The following is an 18,692-nucleotide window of genomic DNA, read 5'->3' as shown; positions in this document are numbered from 1 at the left end:
CACAAAGGCTTAGCTCTAACGAAAACGGATAACTTTCAGAACCATCTCTCACCAAGCATGCGACCTCGAGTAAATCATTTATTGAGCATACTCAGTAGAAACACATTCAAATGTCAGCAGTTGCTCCTTTAGTAGTTGGTTGTTTCAACCCAACATGAACTTTATAAAGGTGGGATATGAGTTTAACTGGACATTCCATTGAGATGGGGCGCGCAGGGAGGTGGAGGAGCTTCGGGGGGAGGGAAGAAGCAAGAAGTGTTAACTTGACTGTGGCCTGGGCACTGGGCTGGTGGGCTTGTTGTTTGAGGCTACGTTGGCTTGTTGGTCCTCAGGCCATTTTTTAGGTTATAGATAGCTTTATCAGATTTTTCAAACCCGGAAACCGAAGTGCAGAAAATCAAAATAACTTGCCCGAAGTACATAGTTGTCATTTATAGTGGCTGATCGAAAAGCCAGTATTAAAAACTATTTGAGAACCCCAAATGGAGATTTAAACTCTGTTGTTTAAACTCCTTATGCTACTGGTCTATGCTTTCTGAAAAAAGAGCTTTGCATTTAGAGGGCAGGCCAGTGGAAGGTGTTGCCATTTGTGTGTCTGATTAAAAACTATTCCAAGTGTCCCGATGGTGACATCCCTGTTGCCACTGTTAAACTGAGATCGAAGTCCTGATCTAAGCTTGCTCCAGCTCATGTACCCTCACCAACCAAGAGATAGGTCATTTATATCCCCTTGCCTTTCGTAGCTAAGGGAATTGATACACGAGTGATTGTGTAGCTTAGCCAGGATCGGATAGCTGGCAGGTCGATTAGAAGTCAGGCAGCTTCGGTAACAGGGCTTCAACTGTCATAAACCCACGGCTTCTTGTGGTATAGGTTGTGACGCCTTGTTTGCTCTTAGTCACAACGTCCAACCAGTTCATGCTTGAAGGATTGCCTGGTCTTAATTACTGCTCTGCCACTTCATCTGTAGGTCGTAATGCTGAAAAATTGTTTTTAATTTAGCTTTTATGAGATAGTTATATGAGTGTAATATGTAATTCTTATGTCACCAGAGGCTTTTGAATAAAATATTCAGTGAGTATCTACTTTGCAAGCCAGCGGGGGTTAAAGGAAGCTATAAAAAGTTGAAGGTAGGAACTTACGATACTCTTATATACTATATAATATGTTCCTCAAAGCTTAGAGGGACCTGGGATATAGCTCAGGGTACAGGGGATTGCTTAGCTTAGCCTGTGAGACTGCAAGCTCAGTCAGTTTCTAGGATGCAAAAAGCAACAGCCTCTACCAAAACAAAACAGAAACAATTTAGGAGGATATATGTGTGTGTGTGTGTATGTATATATACACACATATACATATGTATATATATCACACATATGTATGTGAAAATCTATGTATACATTTGGTTGAGTATTCAAAGATCTGTAGTACTTGGGTACTGGGGTGGAAGCAGAGAGAAACAGTAGGTAGGGTGTGTGTGAAGGTAAGGACAGAAAGTTATAAGAATATTGTTCTTGAAGATACATTTTAAAGCAAAACATTTGGCCAGTACAATGCAGGTCAACAAATTTCGCTACTGTATCTACTTGATACCTTAAAAGTCAAACCTCAGGGTTTGGGAAAACTCATTTAACTAGTTTCTCCTTTGCTGCAATGCTCTCTTTAACTCCCACCCCCTAACCCTCACTCCCATCTGGCTAGAGCCAGGCTTCTATAACGTTGTAACCTTATGTATATTCTGTAACCTGTTGTAACCTTATGTATATTCTGTAACCTTCCTTCCCTCGCTTGCTGAAAGCTTACTTTTACTATACCCTTTTATTTATTAATTTTGATATTTGTGCTACATTTATATTTTTACTTCTTTTTCTTTATTAGTTTTAGTTTCTTTGAGACAGGGTTTCCCTGTGCAGCCTTGGATGTCCTGGGCCTGGCTTTGTAGACCAGGCACAGAGATTGGCCTGCCTCGGTCTCGGAGCGTTGAGAGCTGGATGCATGCTGGGAAGGGCGGTTGTCTGAGCTCCTGGACAGCAGCAGGTGTCACTTTATCTTACCTCAGTTTATAGCTTAGCACTGGGCTTGGTACCCAGGAGGGATTGTGCTGGAAAATCCATTGAGATTGCGTCAACAGCAGAGATTGAAGTGAAGTGTTGGGAATGAGAGCTGAGGGGACTACGGGAAACACGGACTTGAGTAAAATCAGGCTGCCGTGTGCTTAGTTTACATGCCGTGCCTTACACCGTCCTGCAAGGATTGTTGTGGAGAAGGCTCAGACGGTAAAACGCTTGCCCGAGTTTGATCTCCAGAGCCATGTAAAAAATTGTGTATTAGTTACTTTTACGTTGCTATGATACCACCACCAAAGCAGCTTATAGTTGAGGTTATTTTGGGTTATAGTTCCAGCAGGCTAGGAATCCCTATTAGCAGGGACAGCATGACAGCAGGCACCAGAGCAGGACGCTGGATACCCCATCGTGACGACAGGCATGAAGCAGAGAGCGTGCACGGGACATAGATGAGGATGTGCGACACTAACCCCCAGTTAAGCACAGTGTCCCCCAAACGCCTGACAACCAGGTGCTCAAATAGGAGAGCCTGTGGGGCATCACTCAGTCTAACCACCGTAGGTTTGGTCTGGTGGCTGCACTTGGGGTCCCAGTATCGGGGAGGCTGAAATAGGCAAACCTGAAGCTTGCCATTCTGCCTAGCCTAGCATAATTGATGAGCGCCAGCCAGTGTGTGTGTGTGTGTGTGTGTGTGTGTGTGTGTGTGTGAGAGAGAGAGAGAGAGAGAGAGAGAGAGAGTGTGAGTCAGTCCTCTGGTCCCCATATGCACAGGGACACACACACATTATGGCAACTCTAATGGCAAAAAATGTCAACTAAGTAGTAAATTCAGGAAGACATGACCATAGCACCCAAGAAGAGGGAAAGGAGAGAGAAAGGACACAAAACAGCGGTGACCAGCGGTGGGGTCAGCCACGATTCTGCTGTTCTCCTGTCTCTCAGTCTTTCTACATTAACTGTGTCTTTAATGTAGTGGAGTCAGTTAGAAGCAGACACACTGAGGGCTTTCATCTTCTTATTTGCTGACTATTTGATCTTGGCTACTGAGTGTCTCTGAGTCTGTTTCTGTAAAGTGGGGATTGAGACCATTTTAAAGGCTGCTGTGATGCTCAGCCAGACTGTGTATATATGCAGACAAAAATAAACTCTTGTTCTAGAGAGTCCCAGGATATGACCTTGACATTGATCTAACCTTTATAGTGTAGGTAGCCATTTCAGCCAGTTGCGGCTAGTTAAAGCCATTGTTAGCTTGAAGTTCGTTTTGCTGTTATAGGTTGGCTACGCTTTCCAGGCTGTAGGTCTGACTCTTCAGGTTAAACGCAAGCAACGTTTTCATGTTAAGTGAACCGTGTAGCGGTCTGCCCCTTAGCTGCCCACTCTGCTTGGTCGACTTCTGTCCCTTTTCCTTTGCCGCTTATCTTCCTGTCAGGCCCTTACTCCCCGAGCGTCCTGTCTTAGTCCCTGGAGCCTTGTCAATCTTGTGGATTCCTACTTAGCATTTACCCTGTAAGTTATAGTTTACTCTCCTTAGAGAGATAGCTTTCCCCTTTCCCCTCGTTGCCTGTGCCTGCAGAGTAGTCACCGGCTCTGACAGCCACACGTCATCTGTTGAGTCTGCCCACTGCTCCATTCTTAGACCTTGGCTTCAGGATGTCCCCGAGGCTGAAGCTGGTGGCCATACTTCTGTGAATACTGGAAGTCGTTGGATGGCGGTGTTTAAGGAAGTGGACTAATAGGTGGGATTTGTAACACTTTAATTTATGACATACTCATGAAGTAGCAAAGTAATTTTTAAAAAGTCACGCTAACTTAGAAAGTCATCTGAGAATTAAAAAAAGTATCTTGCCAGGTGTGGTAGCTCACTCCTTTAATTCCAGCATTTTAGAGGCAGAGATAGGTGTAACTCAAGTTCAAGGCCAGATTGGTCTACATAGAAATTGTAGGTCAGCCAGGGCTTGTCTCAAAAACAACAACAAAACCCCCAAACAAACAACAAAACAAAACAAAAAAACCCCAAAACGTCTGTGTGGGGTTATATAGCTCAGCCCTTACTGCATCTTTCAGTGGTTGGTAAATAATGAATAGAAGAAAGATGAAAATAATACTTATAATCCCTTTTGGTGTTTTGAGGCAAGGTCTCACTCTAGCATGGATTAGCTTGGAGTTTATGTAAGCTGACCTCTGACCCCCAGCGTGGGTGCTCTGACACTCTTAGGATTGTGCACACACGTCATACACAGTTACAATAACAATATTTTTTAAAAAGGTAAGGGCTGAAGAGATGGCTCAAAGATTAAGAGCACTGGCTGCTCTTCCAGAGGTCTTGAGTTCAATTCCCAGCAACCACATGACTGTCTGTAATGAGATCTGGTGCCCTCTTCTGGCATGCAGGCATACATGCAAGAAGAACACTGTATACATAATAAATAAATAAATCATAAAAATAAAAACCTAGAAAACAAATTTAAAACTGAGATTGGTAGCTTTTCTGTTCAGGCACTAGTGTTTCTTCTCTGATGCCATATACGTTTTGTTTTTTTTTTTTAACCTCTGAAGTGTAGTTCTTGTAACAAGTGTTATAATTAGAGAATCAAATTAATTTTCAGATATACCAAGTTGATTTGGGAATGTAGTTCTTTTTCCACTTCTCACTTGTCAAGAGAAGTCAGATCAGGAATACACTGTTAATGGGAAAGTGATTTTTTTCTTAATTTCATGTGGATTATTAATATGCATCAAGTTTGTAGCTGCCATTTAAATCATCTATATGTATTTTATTGATGTACTCAGATATTTTTTTTTAAAGACTAGGTTTTCTTATGTAGCCCAGGATGGCCTCAAACCAGATATCCTCCAGCTTTAGCCAGAATGGTGGGACCACAGGTGTGTGTTAGAATGCCCAACTTCTATGATACTTCATGGAAAATATTTTACCAATAACTTATCCTGATGATCTGAGTTATCTTAGTGATACTTTGGTTTTCTTTTCAAGTGTGAATTTTACCTAGGAAGATGTCGTTTTCATAAGAAGTTTGGCTTTTGCTAGGCATCAATAGTTATTAATACATGGGACTTTCATAATACCCCTGCTTACTTTGGTAGAGGCTGGCTGCTGCTTCTGGTGTGAGAATACAGTCTTCTAGGAGGAAACACAGTACCACTGAGAGTGTGTTAGTGGGGCTGGAGAGATGGCTCAGTGGTTAAGACTGCTCTTCTAGAGGTCCTGAGTTCAATTCCCAGCAACACATGGTGGCTCACAACCATCTGTAATGGGATCTGATGCCCTCTTCTGGTGTGTCTGAAGAGTGCAATGGTGTACTCACATACATATATAAATAAATAAGTCTTTTTTTTTTTTTTAAGAGCGTATTAGTGTTCAGAACATATTGTTCTGATCAGTTTTTCCTTGGTTAGAAGTCAGTTTTGGTCTGCCTGCATGCCTATGTGCCACATGCATGCAGTGCCCTCAGAGGCCAGAAGGTGGCATCAGAGCTCCTGGAACGAGTTACAGGTGGCTGTAGGAACCATGTGGGTGTTTGAAACCGGACCCAGGTCCCCTGCAAAGGCAGCAGGTCCTCTCTATCCCAGAGCTAAGTTAACCTTAAGGTGACTTGACGTTAGACACTGTCGAGGTGTGTCAGCAGAGCAGAAGCATCGCAGGCAGACACACTCCTCAGGGTGGTTTTTCAGTTTTCCTCCCTTTAGGTGAAACCAGGGTAGAGATGTGCGATCCTGGCATGCATGGATTGTTCTGGTAATTTAACGGAAGCAGAGTCAGTGCCCTTCTCTGTGTCTTACGTGGATTACGTTGGTTTCTCATGAGTGCTGAGGCCATACCTCGGACACCTGAGCATCCTGCCAGGACCTTTGTCTTTCTGTGGTTGTTCTTAGTGGGGCTGGGGTGGAGGAGGGCTTTACTGTTAATGCCTTTACTCCGAATGCCTTGGTTTCTTTGTCCTTCCTGTTCTTTCTTCTCCCCAACCCTGTGTGTGTGTGTGTGTGTGTGTGTGGCCAGAAGTTGATCTTGGATGTAGCTCAGGTACCATCCACCCTGTCCTTTAAAACAGGGTCTCTCATTAGTTTGGAGTCACCCTGCAGGCTAGGCTGGCTGCCTGGATGAGAGTTGAGGGAGCCCCAGGGGAGAGCTCTGGGGAGTCCTCTTGTCTCCTTCCTGGTTCCCACCTTTGTGGGATTTACAAGCACCCCAGTACATCCCACTGTTCCCATGGAGTCTGGGACCAAGCTCTTTACTGACTGAGCCTTTGCCTGCCCTGCTCTCTGTGTCTTCTGTGACATTTAGGAAACACCGAAGACGCACTGGGATCAATTCCTTATTTTTAAAATTGGTAAATAAAAGGGAAAAATCAATTCCTTATTTTTAAAATTGGTAAATAAAAGGGAAAATCAATTCATCCTTACATTCTGGTATGTAATACATCTGGTTAGGTCATGAGGGAAATATATATAAAAAAAAAACCTTAGTAAATATAAATTCACTGGACCTAGACAAGGCTCACAGTAGCTACTGAGATCACAGCAGGGACAAGGGCATCAGGGCCTTTAGTCAGTGAGTGGCAATGTAGTTCTGAAACCCACTAGCAGATCTACTGTAGGAGGGCAGAACTGGAGTTCATTTAAGGACTCCGTAAGATTCAACTTTTTTGATTTTTGTAGTTTTACTAAACCCTTGTCATATCTAAAACCGTCTTGGTCACAAGTGACATTAAGATAACTTATGTGCTTGGTTTTATATGTATAGTAGCTTTAGAATAAAAGCATCGGTATCACTGCTGACCTGACCTGGAGACAGCCATCGTTAGGGTTTATTACCATACTGTTTTAGCGTCACATAAGATACTTACATTTTCCTGAGTAAGCTACCATCTTTATGTTAGGCATTTTTACTTCCAGAGATTAAAAAATTAATATTCATATGGTTTCTTGTAATTGTAATTTTTTTCAAACCTCTCTTTTAATGATGGTACTTAAACACCTTTAACCTCCCTTCTATTCTAGCCCACCATCCACCTAAGTAGTGGGAAAGAAAGGACATGGGGGAAGTGGACCCATTTAGAAAGGTTCTTTGGAGCAACTCCATCTGTGTTGTCTGGAAATCGGCAGTTCAGCTCACAGGTTAGCAGGCAGGGGCAGCTCGATCCACTCACAAACACCTCACGGATACAGCAGCAGTCCAGGATCTATCTACCTCGAGTCGGGATAGCACACAGGAGTCAGCAGTGGTGGCAGAGACAGCCAGGCCTCAGCTGTTCTCAGCTGTGTCTCTCGATCAACGACAACTCGGGACCCACAGGTGCTGCACAGCTAGCTGTACCAGCAAGCCAAGCTCTGTCTCGGGTCACTCTGTGGAGTCCTATTTATACCCTCTAAACATCACGTGTCCTCCACGTGCCTTCCCTCGGCACTGTGCATCCAATCAGGGAGTCTGTGGAAGCAGCAAGAAACTGCAGCACAACACACACGTTTCTCTCTGTGGAGTCCTGACAAATGCAGCTCAACTACACAATGCAAGGCGGACCAATACATGTGTGTCACCAGGGAAGAATCCTTCGTCACGTGTCCTTTCATGTGCTTGCTTTAGCAGAACGTCCTCTCTGCAGTGTCTGCTTCAGCGAAAGGTTCCTTCTCAGGTCTCCGAGTCTTTCACACCCATGTCCACTTTAAGGAAACGTCCTTCATGTGTTTGCCCCAGCAGAACATCATACAACTGACTTTCCAAAGATCCCTCACGTTTCCAGTTACAGTTCTAACCTGTAGAAAACCAGGGAGAGAAGCCTGGCCCCATGGCCTCCGCTCTGCCTGGCTTTCCCTCCCACTAGAGAGAAGGCTTTTGGTGTGTTTTTAGTGTAACCCTCCAGTTCTGACTACACGTGTGTGTTACAGTGTATGTGTGTACGCTGTAATACAGTTACGTATAGTACATGTACAGTTATAAGTTTGTACTTTTCTCCCTACCCTAGACTTAGAAGCACAATAAATATTTTGTATTGAATTAAACTTTGAGGACTGAAATTGCCATTTGCTGTTAATAAATGTATTATTAGTAAATTTACTTACTTTGAAGTTGGGCATTTATAGCTTTAGTTGGTAAAATTCTGGTTGTTCCCACATGGCCATGTACTAATCTGTAATTTTGAGAGAGTCAGTAATTTTGAGACAGTCAGTAATTTTGAGACAGTCAGTCTACTGTCTTCTTTCTGGACTTTCTACACTCTTTTTATCCTCTACTGGATATTCTTTTAAGGCTTTTTATTGGCGATGGGGGATAATTAAAGTTTTCAGTTTACACGTGCGTGAATGTTTTTGTGTTTTGTGGAAGAAGGGATGTGTGCAGCTGGTGCCTGGGTTTGAAGCTCAGAGCAGAATCATTCACAGTCATCCAAGAGCTGCTGTAGGAAGGGCTGGAGGGGAGCCGGGACTTTTTCCCTGTAGGGAAAAAAACACCAAAGACTGGTTTACAAGACTCCTAGTGTTACTACTAAGAGAGCAACTTGAGAGAGACGTCTTATATTTTATGTATAAACTTTGCAAAATTATTGGACAACGCCGTACAAAGTAATTTCCTGCTGATGTAGAAATCAAAGTGTCCTTGTGATTAACGGCTGAGGAATAAATGTCTCGGAGGAGCAGGGTGCTCTGAGGGCCGTGCGGGACTGTCTTCTTCAGTGCTCGCCCACCACCGGTGGAAGATCTTGATCAGGATTTTATGATTAGCTGAACTTAGCTGCGTATATGTCCGTGTGTCTCTGTAAACATTCTCAGGGGCTCAGAAGTGTTAGCACCTGGTCATGGGGACGGCCTCAGAGCAGCTCGGGGAAGTTCTTATGGAATCTGAAATGTTTTCAAGACGAAAGCCATTATCTTCAGTCGTTTCTGCTGTTTCTAACCAAGATTATAGATGAAATATATATATATGTGTGTATGTGTATATATAAAATTAAGAAGTCTTTTCTTCCTTCCTCATGCCTTTGAATTGTACCGACTGAGACAACATTTCTGCATTTCCACATCTTTCCCAAGTTACTTCTGGGTAGTATTTTACCACAAGATCACTTTGTAAATGTTAAGCAGTTAGACGTTTTGTTGTTGTTTGCTGTTTTAACTGTATTTTATTGTTAGCTCATGCTTTATATGGATTGTTTTACAGCCTATGTATTTTGATTTTGTTTGAAGTAAGTCCCTAGAAATAACCATGTTCTTTTGTGTTTAGCTTAGGTTGTCCTATGATGAAGCCTTTGCTATGGCTAACGACCCCTTGGAAGGCTTCCATGAAGTGAACCTTGCTTCGCCTACTTCTCCAGACCTTCTTGGTGTGTGTGACCCGGGAACCCAAGAGCAGACTACCTCCCCGAGCGTCATCTACCGGCCACACCCCTCCACGTTATGCGCTGCCCCTCTCCAGGCCAATGCCTTAGATCTTTCTGATCTTCCTACACAACCTGTGTATTCGTCCCCCAGGCATTTCAACTGTGCAGAAGTATCTAATATCAGGTAGGAGGTCAACAGCACACTTAGGTTGTGTTATTGTTATTTTTGCATGTCTTATTCTTTTTAGAAAATGTGAATAATACAAGTTTGCGCATGTGGAGTGATGCATTTTAATCCTTAGACCAGGAATTGGCAAGTTTATGTAGATGACCAGACCAAAACATGCTTTAGGTTTAGCATGTTGCGGGATATCTGCTCACTCTGCGAGCCCCGAGATGGTGTTATCGACTCAAAATCCTGTTTCTAGTTGCGGTGCCTCAGCCCCAGCACACACCTTTAACTCCCAGTATTTGGGAGGTGCACACCTTTAATCCAAACAAGGAAGGTAAAGTGAGTTTGTTGAAGGAAGCATCGATGTTTGAAAGTGATGTCTGATTTAGTGTCCACAAAGTGATGAATCAGAGAAAGATTTGACAGAATACTTTGACAATTCAACTCTCAGGAGAAGAGAGGGGAGAGGGAAGCTACTTGAGGGGCAGTGGAGAGAGGAGAGGAGGCAGGCTTACTGGGACAGTTGTACAGAGACAGGTTTCAGAGGAGAACAAGCTAGATGCAGTTGAAGACAGAACAAGCCAGAGAAGGAGCAGGAGCCAGAAGATCAGAACAGATTGCCAGAGTTAGTTTGAGGCCGAGCGGGCGAGCGAAGCCAGATTGAATCAGTTACCATGGAGAAGATTTGTGAGCCAGGACAGCGGAGTTGAACCAGCCAGGCAGAGTTCAGAAAGGGTGAGCTTGTTCAGCAGCAGGTCTCAGAGGCTGAAACATTCGAGGCCTAGGTTAGATCGTATGGAAGCTAGAAGCTTCCGGGACTAGGCCTAGGTTAGCAGTCCGAGGCAGTAAGCCTCAGCGACGACATGTACTTCAGGCAAATAAAAGTTATTTTTATACTAGCAGGCCATATAGTGTTGTTTCATTTTGTTTTAAGATTTTATTTGCTTTTATGTTTTGTATATGGTTGTCTAGCTTGCATGTGTATCAGTGCACTGCATGTGTGTGGTACCTGTAGAGGCGAGAAGAAGGAATCCCCTGGAACTGAGTCACAGATGGCTCTCAGCCATCATTCGGGTACTGTGTCCTCTGTAAGAATAGCAGGTACTCATAACCACCGAGGCACTGCTCCAGCCCTGGCCATACAGGTTTTGTCCCAATTCTTCAGTTTTACTTTTATGGGTTGCAAGCAGCCGCAGGCAGTGTGCAAATGTGTAAGTACAGCTGTTCTGATAAAACTTGTAGAAATTTCATACAATTTTTACGGGTCCTTAAGTGTGTCTGATTTCTAGTCATCTGTTCCTGGCTTGTGGGCCCTAGGAAAACGGGGAGACTTGATTTAACCTTGAGACTGCAATCCTCAACCCCGTCCGTATGAAGTAGTGTGTAGTGGCACTTTCTGTGGTGATGATGGTTTTTCTGTGTTGTGCAGTGTAAGTGATGGCCATGAGCTGCGTGGCTGTTGAGCACTTGAAGGGTCTGCTATGGGGACCCTTCTGCTGAAATGAGATGCAGACTGGCTGGTTCACTGGAAAACTCCTCAGCTTTCTCTCCTTACAGCGCTCATGCTCCGGATCCAGCATCATCGGTACCCTCTGCGGTAGCATCAGGGCTCACGAAGTTAACCTCCAGGAAGGACAGCTGTAATGCAGAGAGGGAGTTTCTGCAGGGCGCCACCATCACCGAGGCTTCTGCTGGCAATGATGACATCTTTGGGTTGAGCACGGATAGCCTGTCGCGTTTACGAAGCCCATCTGTTCTGGAAGTTAGAGAGAAGGGCTACGAAAGGTTAAAGGAAGAACTTGCAAAAGCTCAGAGGGTAAGAAACCCACGGTGGGTGTCCTTCCATACAGTGTTAGAACTGACTGCTCGGGACGGGAGCTGTGAACAGCCTCACAGCCTTGCCTGACTCTTCCAGACACTCAGCCTCAGTGGGCAGCGTCCAGGGGTCTGCGAGGTCACCGAGCATAGAGAAGGTGGGCAGTGTGTGTGTGTGTGTGGGGGGGGTGTCTGCAAGATCACCTGAGCATAGAGAAGGTGGGTGGTGTATGTGTGTGGGGGCGTCTGCGAGATCACATGAGCATAGAGAAGGTGGGCGGTGTCCTGGGGGTCTGCGAGGTCACCTGAGCATAGAGAAGGTGGGCGGTGTCCGGGGGTCTGCGAGGTCACCTGAGCATAGAGAAGGTCTGCCTGGGAGTACGAACCAGGGTCTGAGACTCTGAGGCCGTGGGCTGACTGCTATGTGCCTTGCTTTATCTGTTACACTGTTTCATGGGTTAAATCCCACAGGAACTCCATGTGGTTGAATTATGTGATTGGCTTGGGAGTCACTTCCCAGAAGGCCACCAGTCTAGGTCGTTCTACTTGGAGGGACTGTTGCAGTAATGTCATCATTTTTTTTTCTCCTGCAAATTGTGAGAATTGCCTGTATTTTATTTGGAGAATTTCCTTTCCTTAATAATGTCTATTTGTCTTCAAATTTATGACCAGCTCACCCCCACCCCCTTGTCCCCAACAATTAAAACAGAATTGCAGAGAGAACTCTACAGCATTAAGAGACAGGGAGCATAGTTATTAATTTGTGTGTGTGTGTATGCATATGTGTGTATAGGGGATGGTACGTCTGTTGTGTGTGCAGAGGCAGAAGATAGCATGGGTTGCTCCCCTCCATTGCTCTCTGTCTGCTCCTTTGAGGTAGGGTCTCTCCTCAGACCCGCTTCCTTGTTAAGCTAGAAGCTCACAAGCACCCCCATCCTTCTGTGTCCACTTCGCGCTCCAGAGCTTCTGGGCTGTTAGAGGCTTGTGCTAGGATGGCAGACATGTATGTTCACGTGTGCTGGGATCAACTCTGCTCCTCTCTGTCTGGGCTCTCAACTGTTTAGCCCTCTCTCTAGCCTAGGAAAAGCCATACATGCACAATGCTACTTTCTCAGCCTGAAAATAAAAGTAGAGTTGAGACACAGTGAGAGAGACTAGGGATAGCAAAGACTGAGAGCAGAATTCAGTGATATCAACAAGAGAAATGTGGAGTCTTTAAAACATCAATAAAATTGACAAACCTCCAGTAGACTGAGAAAAAAAAGAGACAGATTATCAATATTCAGAGTAAAATAGGTATTGCTCCTGACCCCACAGACAGCAGAAGTACAGTTTAGGAATGATTCCATGTATATAAATTTGTCAGTTGTGTTCAAGTAATAATTTGCATTTTAAAAATTGAGAAGATAAGTCAGGCACTACTTTTATGCCATGACATAGTTGAGGCCTGTGTCCATCATCTAGCTACTATGGCTGGTTCTCAAGGACACAACTTATTTTCTTTTTCATTTATTTATATTTTTTGTTCGTGCACGCTTATCTCCTAGCTCCACTGAGGATCTCTGAAATCTTTAGTCTGTAGTATTTGGAGTTGTAGCGAAGTAACTGAAATGGCTATGCTGTGTTGAGCATGTACATACTGAATTTCAGTAGCGGATGAGTATAACACAGCTTTAATACCAACACGGGACTTGAGGAGAACTTGAATACGAGAGTACTCTCTGACTCTTGACACCTTCCGTGCCAGGATTCCGCCGCTCACTTACTGCCTCGCGCTCATCCTTTTAGCTTGTTAGTACTTTTCTGTTTAAAGTAAGTCTTGCTTCCTATCCCTTTTGCTGATATGTGCCCTTTAACTGGCATATTTAGGCTGTCTGTAATTAATACAGTATTCTTAAATTTGGCTAAATCCATTGTGTTACCGATGTGTATTCCAGTTGATCTATTTTGCTCCTTTTGTGCTAATTCAGTTTTGATCATTAAGTCCGACTTTCTTTGGCTCACTGGCTAATTTTTGTTGAGCTAAGTAGTTGGTTTACGGCCGACAGTGAACTCCTTTAACTGGCCGCGTCTGCTGCAGCGGCGCACTGCCTGTGCACAGCATGAGAGTCTTAGATGTGTGTTTTCACTTCCAGCTCTGGGCAGTGAATCTCATACACTTCCTTGCATATTTCAGATCTCACCGCAGACTTTGACCTTGCATTAAACGCTTGATTATTTTAAAGAGATTTATACATAGCTGTTGTTTCCAGTGTTACTCTTTTGTTTCATGTGTGTCTAGATTTCTAACCGGCATTCTAACCCTTTCTATTTAAAGGGCACCACGACCACGTTTCCTGTCCATGTCTGATGTGAGGACCTTCTTTTATATGTGAAAAGGTCCCTTTTTACCTTAGTTCCTCCTTTCTTTGGGTTCATACTTGAAGGCTGATGTATTATGTATTCTCTCTCTTGAGTATTGAAGGTTTTGTTTCGTGATCTTCCGGCGGATCTCACTGCGAAGTCGGGGTCACCCCCGCTGTTTGCTGCTCTGTGTGTGATGAGAGAGTCTTCTGTAAGCATTTCTGCTGTGATTTTCCTTTTTAATGTAGTTTCTTCAGGGCTGTGTGGTGTCTGTGTTTGCATGCATGGATATGTGCATATGCGCATGTGCACACACACAATTAGAGTGTGCTGTGCTCTTGAATCTGTAGGGTTTTTTGTCTTCATAAAATTTTGGACATTTTCGCTTCAGTTTCAAAAATCTTTCCATTCCTTTCTTAAGTCTCTTCTTGTCAACTTCTGTTATATGTACATTAGATTGTGGGGTTCTGTTCTTTTTTAAAAAAATTTTTCCTTTGTTTGGGTTTCACTGTGGATGGATTCTTTTAGTCAGAGCTGTGCTGTCTGCAGTATCTAACCTGTTTCAGACTCCCTAGTCTTCCTGTCAAAGTTTGAACGTTTAAGTAATTGTTTGCTTTGTTGTCTAACGTGGCCGCCCTCCCTTGGAGCGTCTTAAGCACCTGTTTTAAACTTCTAACTCTATCTGCTCACGTGATGACCCAGGGCTCCCACCCCCTGCTTCCCACCTCTGGGTGGTCACACTTTGTTGACAACAAGAGTTGTCTCATGTACGTTGTCCTAGGGGTTCAGTAGTATCAGATGGCTGGTAAGTTGGGCCCTGTTACCCTTTCTTGATTAGAGCTGGAAGCTGCACCCTTTATATTGCTCGATTATATTTATAATGCACTCGATCTGGTAACTCCTCTCTGAACCTTCACCTCCTCACAGACACACTTGGGTTATTTTGAGCTTCCCAAGGAAGAGTGTGCATTGTGCTTCTGATTGTATCTAAAGCACGTGACGTTCTTGCTGTATTTTGTTGATGAAATGGATTGTGTATATGAGCATGCAGGCACACTGTTGTGAATAGGCACATGGGCATAATACACTAGGTGGGGCTGTTGCTAATATCTTATGAGCAATACAACATATTAGAGACCTAGAGTTTCGGGCTGGAGAGATGGCTCAGCGGTTAAGAGCACCGACTGCTCTTCCAGAGATCCTGAGTTCAGTTCCCAGCAGCCACATGGTGGCTCACAACCATCTGTAATGGGATCTGATGCCCTCTTCTGCTATGTCTGAAGACAGTGACAGTGCACCCACATATATGAAATAAATATGGCAGGAGTGAGGCCGGAAAAAATTTAAAAAAAAAAAAAAGAAACTTAGGAGTTTCATCTTTTATGTATGCAGTACTCTGAAGTAGAGGTTTATAGTTGAGTAGATAGACGTTCCTGTGAGGTAATTACTGATCCGTGTCCTTCTGTATTGGGCTTTGTGGTCTCCTGGTACAGAACAGCCACGGTCCAGCAGTGAGTGCGCAGTGTCTGAACAGGGAGTCATGCGTGGGACTCAGAGCTGTGGGATGGCAGGGTTGTTGTCTGTCTGGCCTGCCTTCCCCAGGTTGTTACTGAAGATCAGTTTGGGCAGAATAGGAGCTTTAATATGTTCTTCTTAAAATGTGGATTTTCATCTCTCATCCCAGAGATGCTGAAACAGGACTATGTGTCGATAACTAGAAATAGGCGTTTCCCGCAAACTTCCCTGTTAATTGCTACAGTCACCGAAAAGGAGCCCTCCCGGTGTTCACACTGGGTTAGCTTCAGGTTTTATTCTTCCTGAGAAAAGAATGAAATTGCTTAGGAAGTAAACTGGGCAGGAGAGCTTGCAGCCAGAGAGACTCCTCAAGGGTCACTGCTCCCTGTGGTTAACATGGCCCTACTGTAATAACTGTAGACAAGAAGGATAAACATTTTTGAGGCTATTTCATTAACCTGTTTTTGACTTTGTAGTTTGCAGGAATAAACCAGACAGGACCCTGTGCTTGTTTAGTTTACCATGGCAGAGTTTGGGGGGTGTATGTCTAATCTTAGCACTCAGAACACTGAGGCAGGAGGATTGCTGTGAATTTGAGGTCAACCTGGACTACACAGTGAATTAGAGGCAACTCTGAACTAGAGTGAGGCCTGGTCTCAAGAAATAACCCACACTAAATTAAGAACACTTAGTAGTTGGACAGAACAGATGTAAATGTGCCTCAGTGACTCCGCACTGTCTTTCTTCCTAACATCTGAGGTCGACATGGGTCTTAACACTGCTGCCAGTTAGACAGCTACAGGACGGTTGAGGGGCCTCCCTATGCACGAGCTTGGTCAGTGCTGTTGAGTGCTTTATTGTTGATTTTAGTTACTAGGTGACATACCTTCAAAAGCGTCTCTCTGTATGAGGTATTGAAATGGAAACCCAGACTGGCAGGATACGAACCTGTTCTCGGCAGCTTAAATGAATTCTCAAGAAGGCAACCCTGAGAAGAAAAGAAGCCCGGAGCCACGTTTCATTAAGAGCATTTTCCTTGCTGTGTATATGAAGTGTGTGTCCAGCTAGCGTAGCGGCGCAGCGTAGTTGAGCAGCAGGGATTGTCCTGTGTGCCAGAGGCTCTGGTGCTTCAGCCTCCAGCACTGGAGTGGGGTGACCAGCCCGCCATGCTTGTGCAGCCCCAGCTCCTTTGGGAGGAGGCTGAGCTGCAGAAGGAGTTCTGGGACCAACTTGTGGGACATAGCAAGACCCCTTCTGGGAGTACAGAGAAGATGAAGTCTTAGCGTTCGTTGTTGAAGACTTACCATAGAGCCCTGATGTTTTGTCCTGTCCTTCCTTCTCCACATTCGTGCTCTAAATACATGTCACTGGCCTATCAGAGGAATTATTTCCTCTGATAGGAAGACTTCTGATGTGTCTTCTGTGTCTCCAGTGGGTTTTTTTGTGGTGTTTTTTTTTTTAAGAACTTGGCCACACGGATGCAAGTGGTGCGTTCTGAATGGCAAACCTGGTGGTTGCTTCCTGTCTCCCCTTCTCTTTTTGGTAGTTCCCCTTGGCTTTAAGATTAAGCCCTGTTTCTTACTTTGCCTTTCACGGTCATCAGCCTGCCTTTCTGTAGTTCCTCCCTCACCTCGTCATCCACTATGAGACATAACTGCTTCACGCCTTCCTCCTTCCATTTGGTAGACTCTAATCCCCTGACACACACCCATCCTTAGAGATTCCCTTGCGAGTCTGCCTGAGAGCTCTGCTTCCCTTGTTAGACTGGGACTTCATGAAAACCGTGAATTTGCTCTCCAGCACACTCTCTGGCACCAGGAGCGAAGACTGACTCACCGCGCTGCCCTGCTGGATGCTTACTGACAAGGAAGAGTGCAGATGGTAAAAGTCCTCACACAAGTACAGTGCACGTCCTAAGAAGATATCAGGCACTTGTGGGGAAAGAGTTCGGATGGACTGGACCTGGCTGGGGAGTGGACGAGAGACCTGACAGGCTCGACCCTGTTCAGAGTGTGAATCAAGGACAAACTGCGGAGGCAAATGGCACAAGCTCTTGAAAACCTTTGGTGCTTGGGTGGAGTCACGCAGTGCGGTGGGTGGTCAGCAGTGGTCGGCAGCCGGTCTGCAGTTACGCCTCCATGAGTAACAGGCACACTGTGGCTCCAGTTGTCAGGAGCAGAGCAGGAGGCTTCCTGTGTGCCTTCCGTGTTCCTCAGGAGGACGTTGCTCACTGGGGATTGCTGTTCTCAGCCCTGTGAAGGCTCCGTGTCCTCCTGTAATCTCTGCTCACGAGCCGTGTCTAGGATGTACTGTAGCCTAAAGTAGCCAGTGTGCAGCTGCTTCAGGTTGGCTTCTCACTGTGTTTCCTGCATATCTCACAGCTGCGTTGCTCCCTGCCTCTCCCTGCCAGGTGCTCACCTCCTCCCCACACCCCAGTGCTCTCCTCTCCCCCCCACATGCTTGCCTCCTCCCCTCCCCTCCCCTCCCCTCCCCTCCCCTCCCCTCCCCTCCCCTCCCCTCCCCTCCCCTCCCCTCCCCTCGGGGCTCCCCTCCCCTCCCCCAGGTGCTCCTTTCTTCTCTGGAGCCCTGGGTGCTCATCTGTTGTGTTCATTGACCAAGTTACCTGTTTGCCTAATAAAAGACACCTTGACTGCTTCAGGGTTTGGGAAATTACAGATAAAGTCCTCAAGTGTGCATGTTTTTGCATACACCTGTCTTCGGCTCATTTGGATCTGAAGTGGCCAGGCAGTGTGACTATCATATCATTTGTTAAGACTGTGTCTGGCTTTGTAAGAGACTGTCAGTTGTTTTCCCGAGTGACTGCACTGCTTGTACTCCCACAGCAAGGGCGGGGCACTTCCTGTGCCCACGTACCGGCACTCAGGGCTGGCGCGGGTTGCTTGTTGGCTGTCCTGCTGGTTGCCTAGTGGTATCTTGTTGTAAGTTGCAGTTGCTAATGAAAGAACATGGAGCATCTTTCATGGTTTGCCACTTGGCTATCTTCTTTGCTGAAATGGCTTGGTCTAGTGTTTTGTCCATTTTTAAAGTTTTTCTTCTCTTAAAGTTATAATTTTTTTCATATTTTCGATAATAGTTCATCATATATGTCCTTTGCAAATACTTTATCCTATCTGTGGCTCCATTAAGTGTGTCCCCCCCCACGAGAGTGTGTCTGTGTGTGTGTCTGTCTGTCTCTCCTCACACTCAGGGCCGCCTCCTGTTAGTCAGGCACTCTTCCATTGAGTCACCCCCTCAGTTACTCGTACTCTCTTGGTGACTTTTTCTTCCCTTCACAGTTGTACAGTTAAGTTCCTCTCCACCCTGAGGAAAGCCACAGTGGCTGGTGTTTGGGCTATTGACAGTTAGTCCCTGCTCCTCTGCCCCAGCAGGTTTGTAGGACACATACTTCCTGAAGTCTTACAGGTATATTACTCTGTGGCCTTTTACAAGAAACAG

The 18,692-nt window shown here is 45.1% G+C and overlaps 1 protein-coding gene across 8 annotated transcripts in view; it reads left to right on the top strand.

The window, feature by feature from the left end:
- Positions 1-18,692, top strand: part of Rab3ip (RAB3A interacting protein) — a 44,677-nt gene that overhangs the window by 1,681 nt on the left and 24,304 nt on the right. For 3 of the 8 annotated variants that reach the window (NM_001003950.3, NM_001359645.1, XM_006513544.2), the window contains exons 2-3: positions 9,295-9,575; positions 11,121-11,379. In NM_001003950.3, coding sequence (NP_001003950.1) covers positions 9,325-9,575; positions 11,121-11,379 — 510 coding nt within the window. In that variant the 5' untranslated portion in view covers positions 9,295-9,324. Of the gene's footprint in view, positions 1-9,294; positions 9,576-11,120; positions 11,380-16,679; positions 17,582-18,692 lie in introns of those variants that run through there. The other 5 variants (XM_006513546.4, XM_030245041.1, XM_006513547.3 and 2 more) reach the window with 4 other exon arrangements.

The sequence above is a fragment of the Mus musculus genome, chromosome 10 (assembly GCF_000001635.26).
Source record: "Mus musculus strain C57BL/6J chromosome 10, GRCm38.p6 C57BL/6J".
NCBI classification, from domain to species: Eukaryota; Metazoa; Chordata; class Mammalia; order Rodentia; family Muridae; genus Mus; species Mus musculus.
This window is presented reverse-complemented; position numbering and strand designations above follow the sequence as displayed.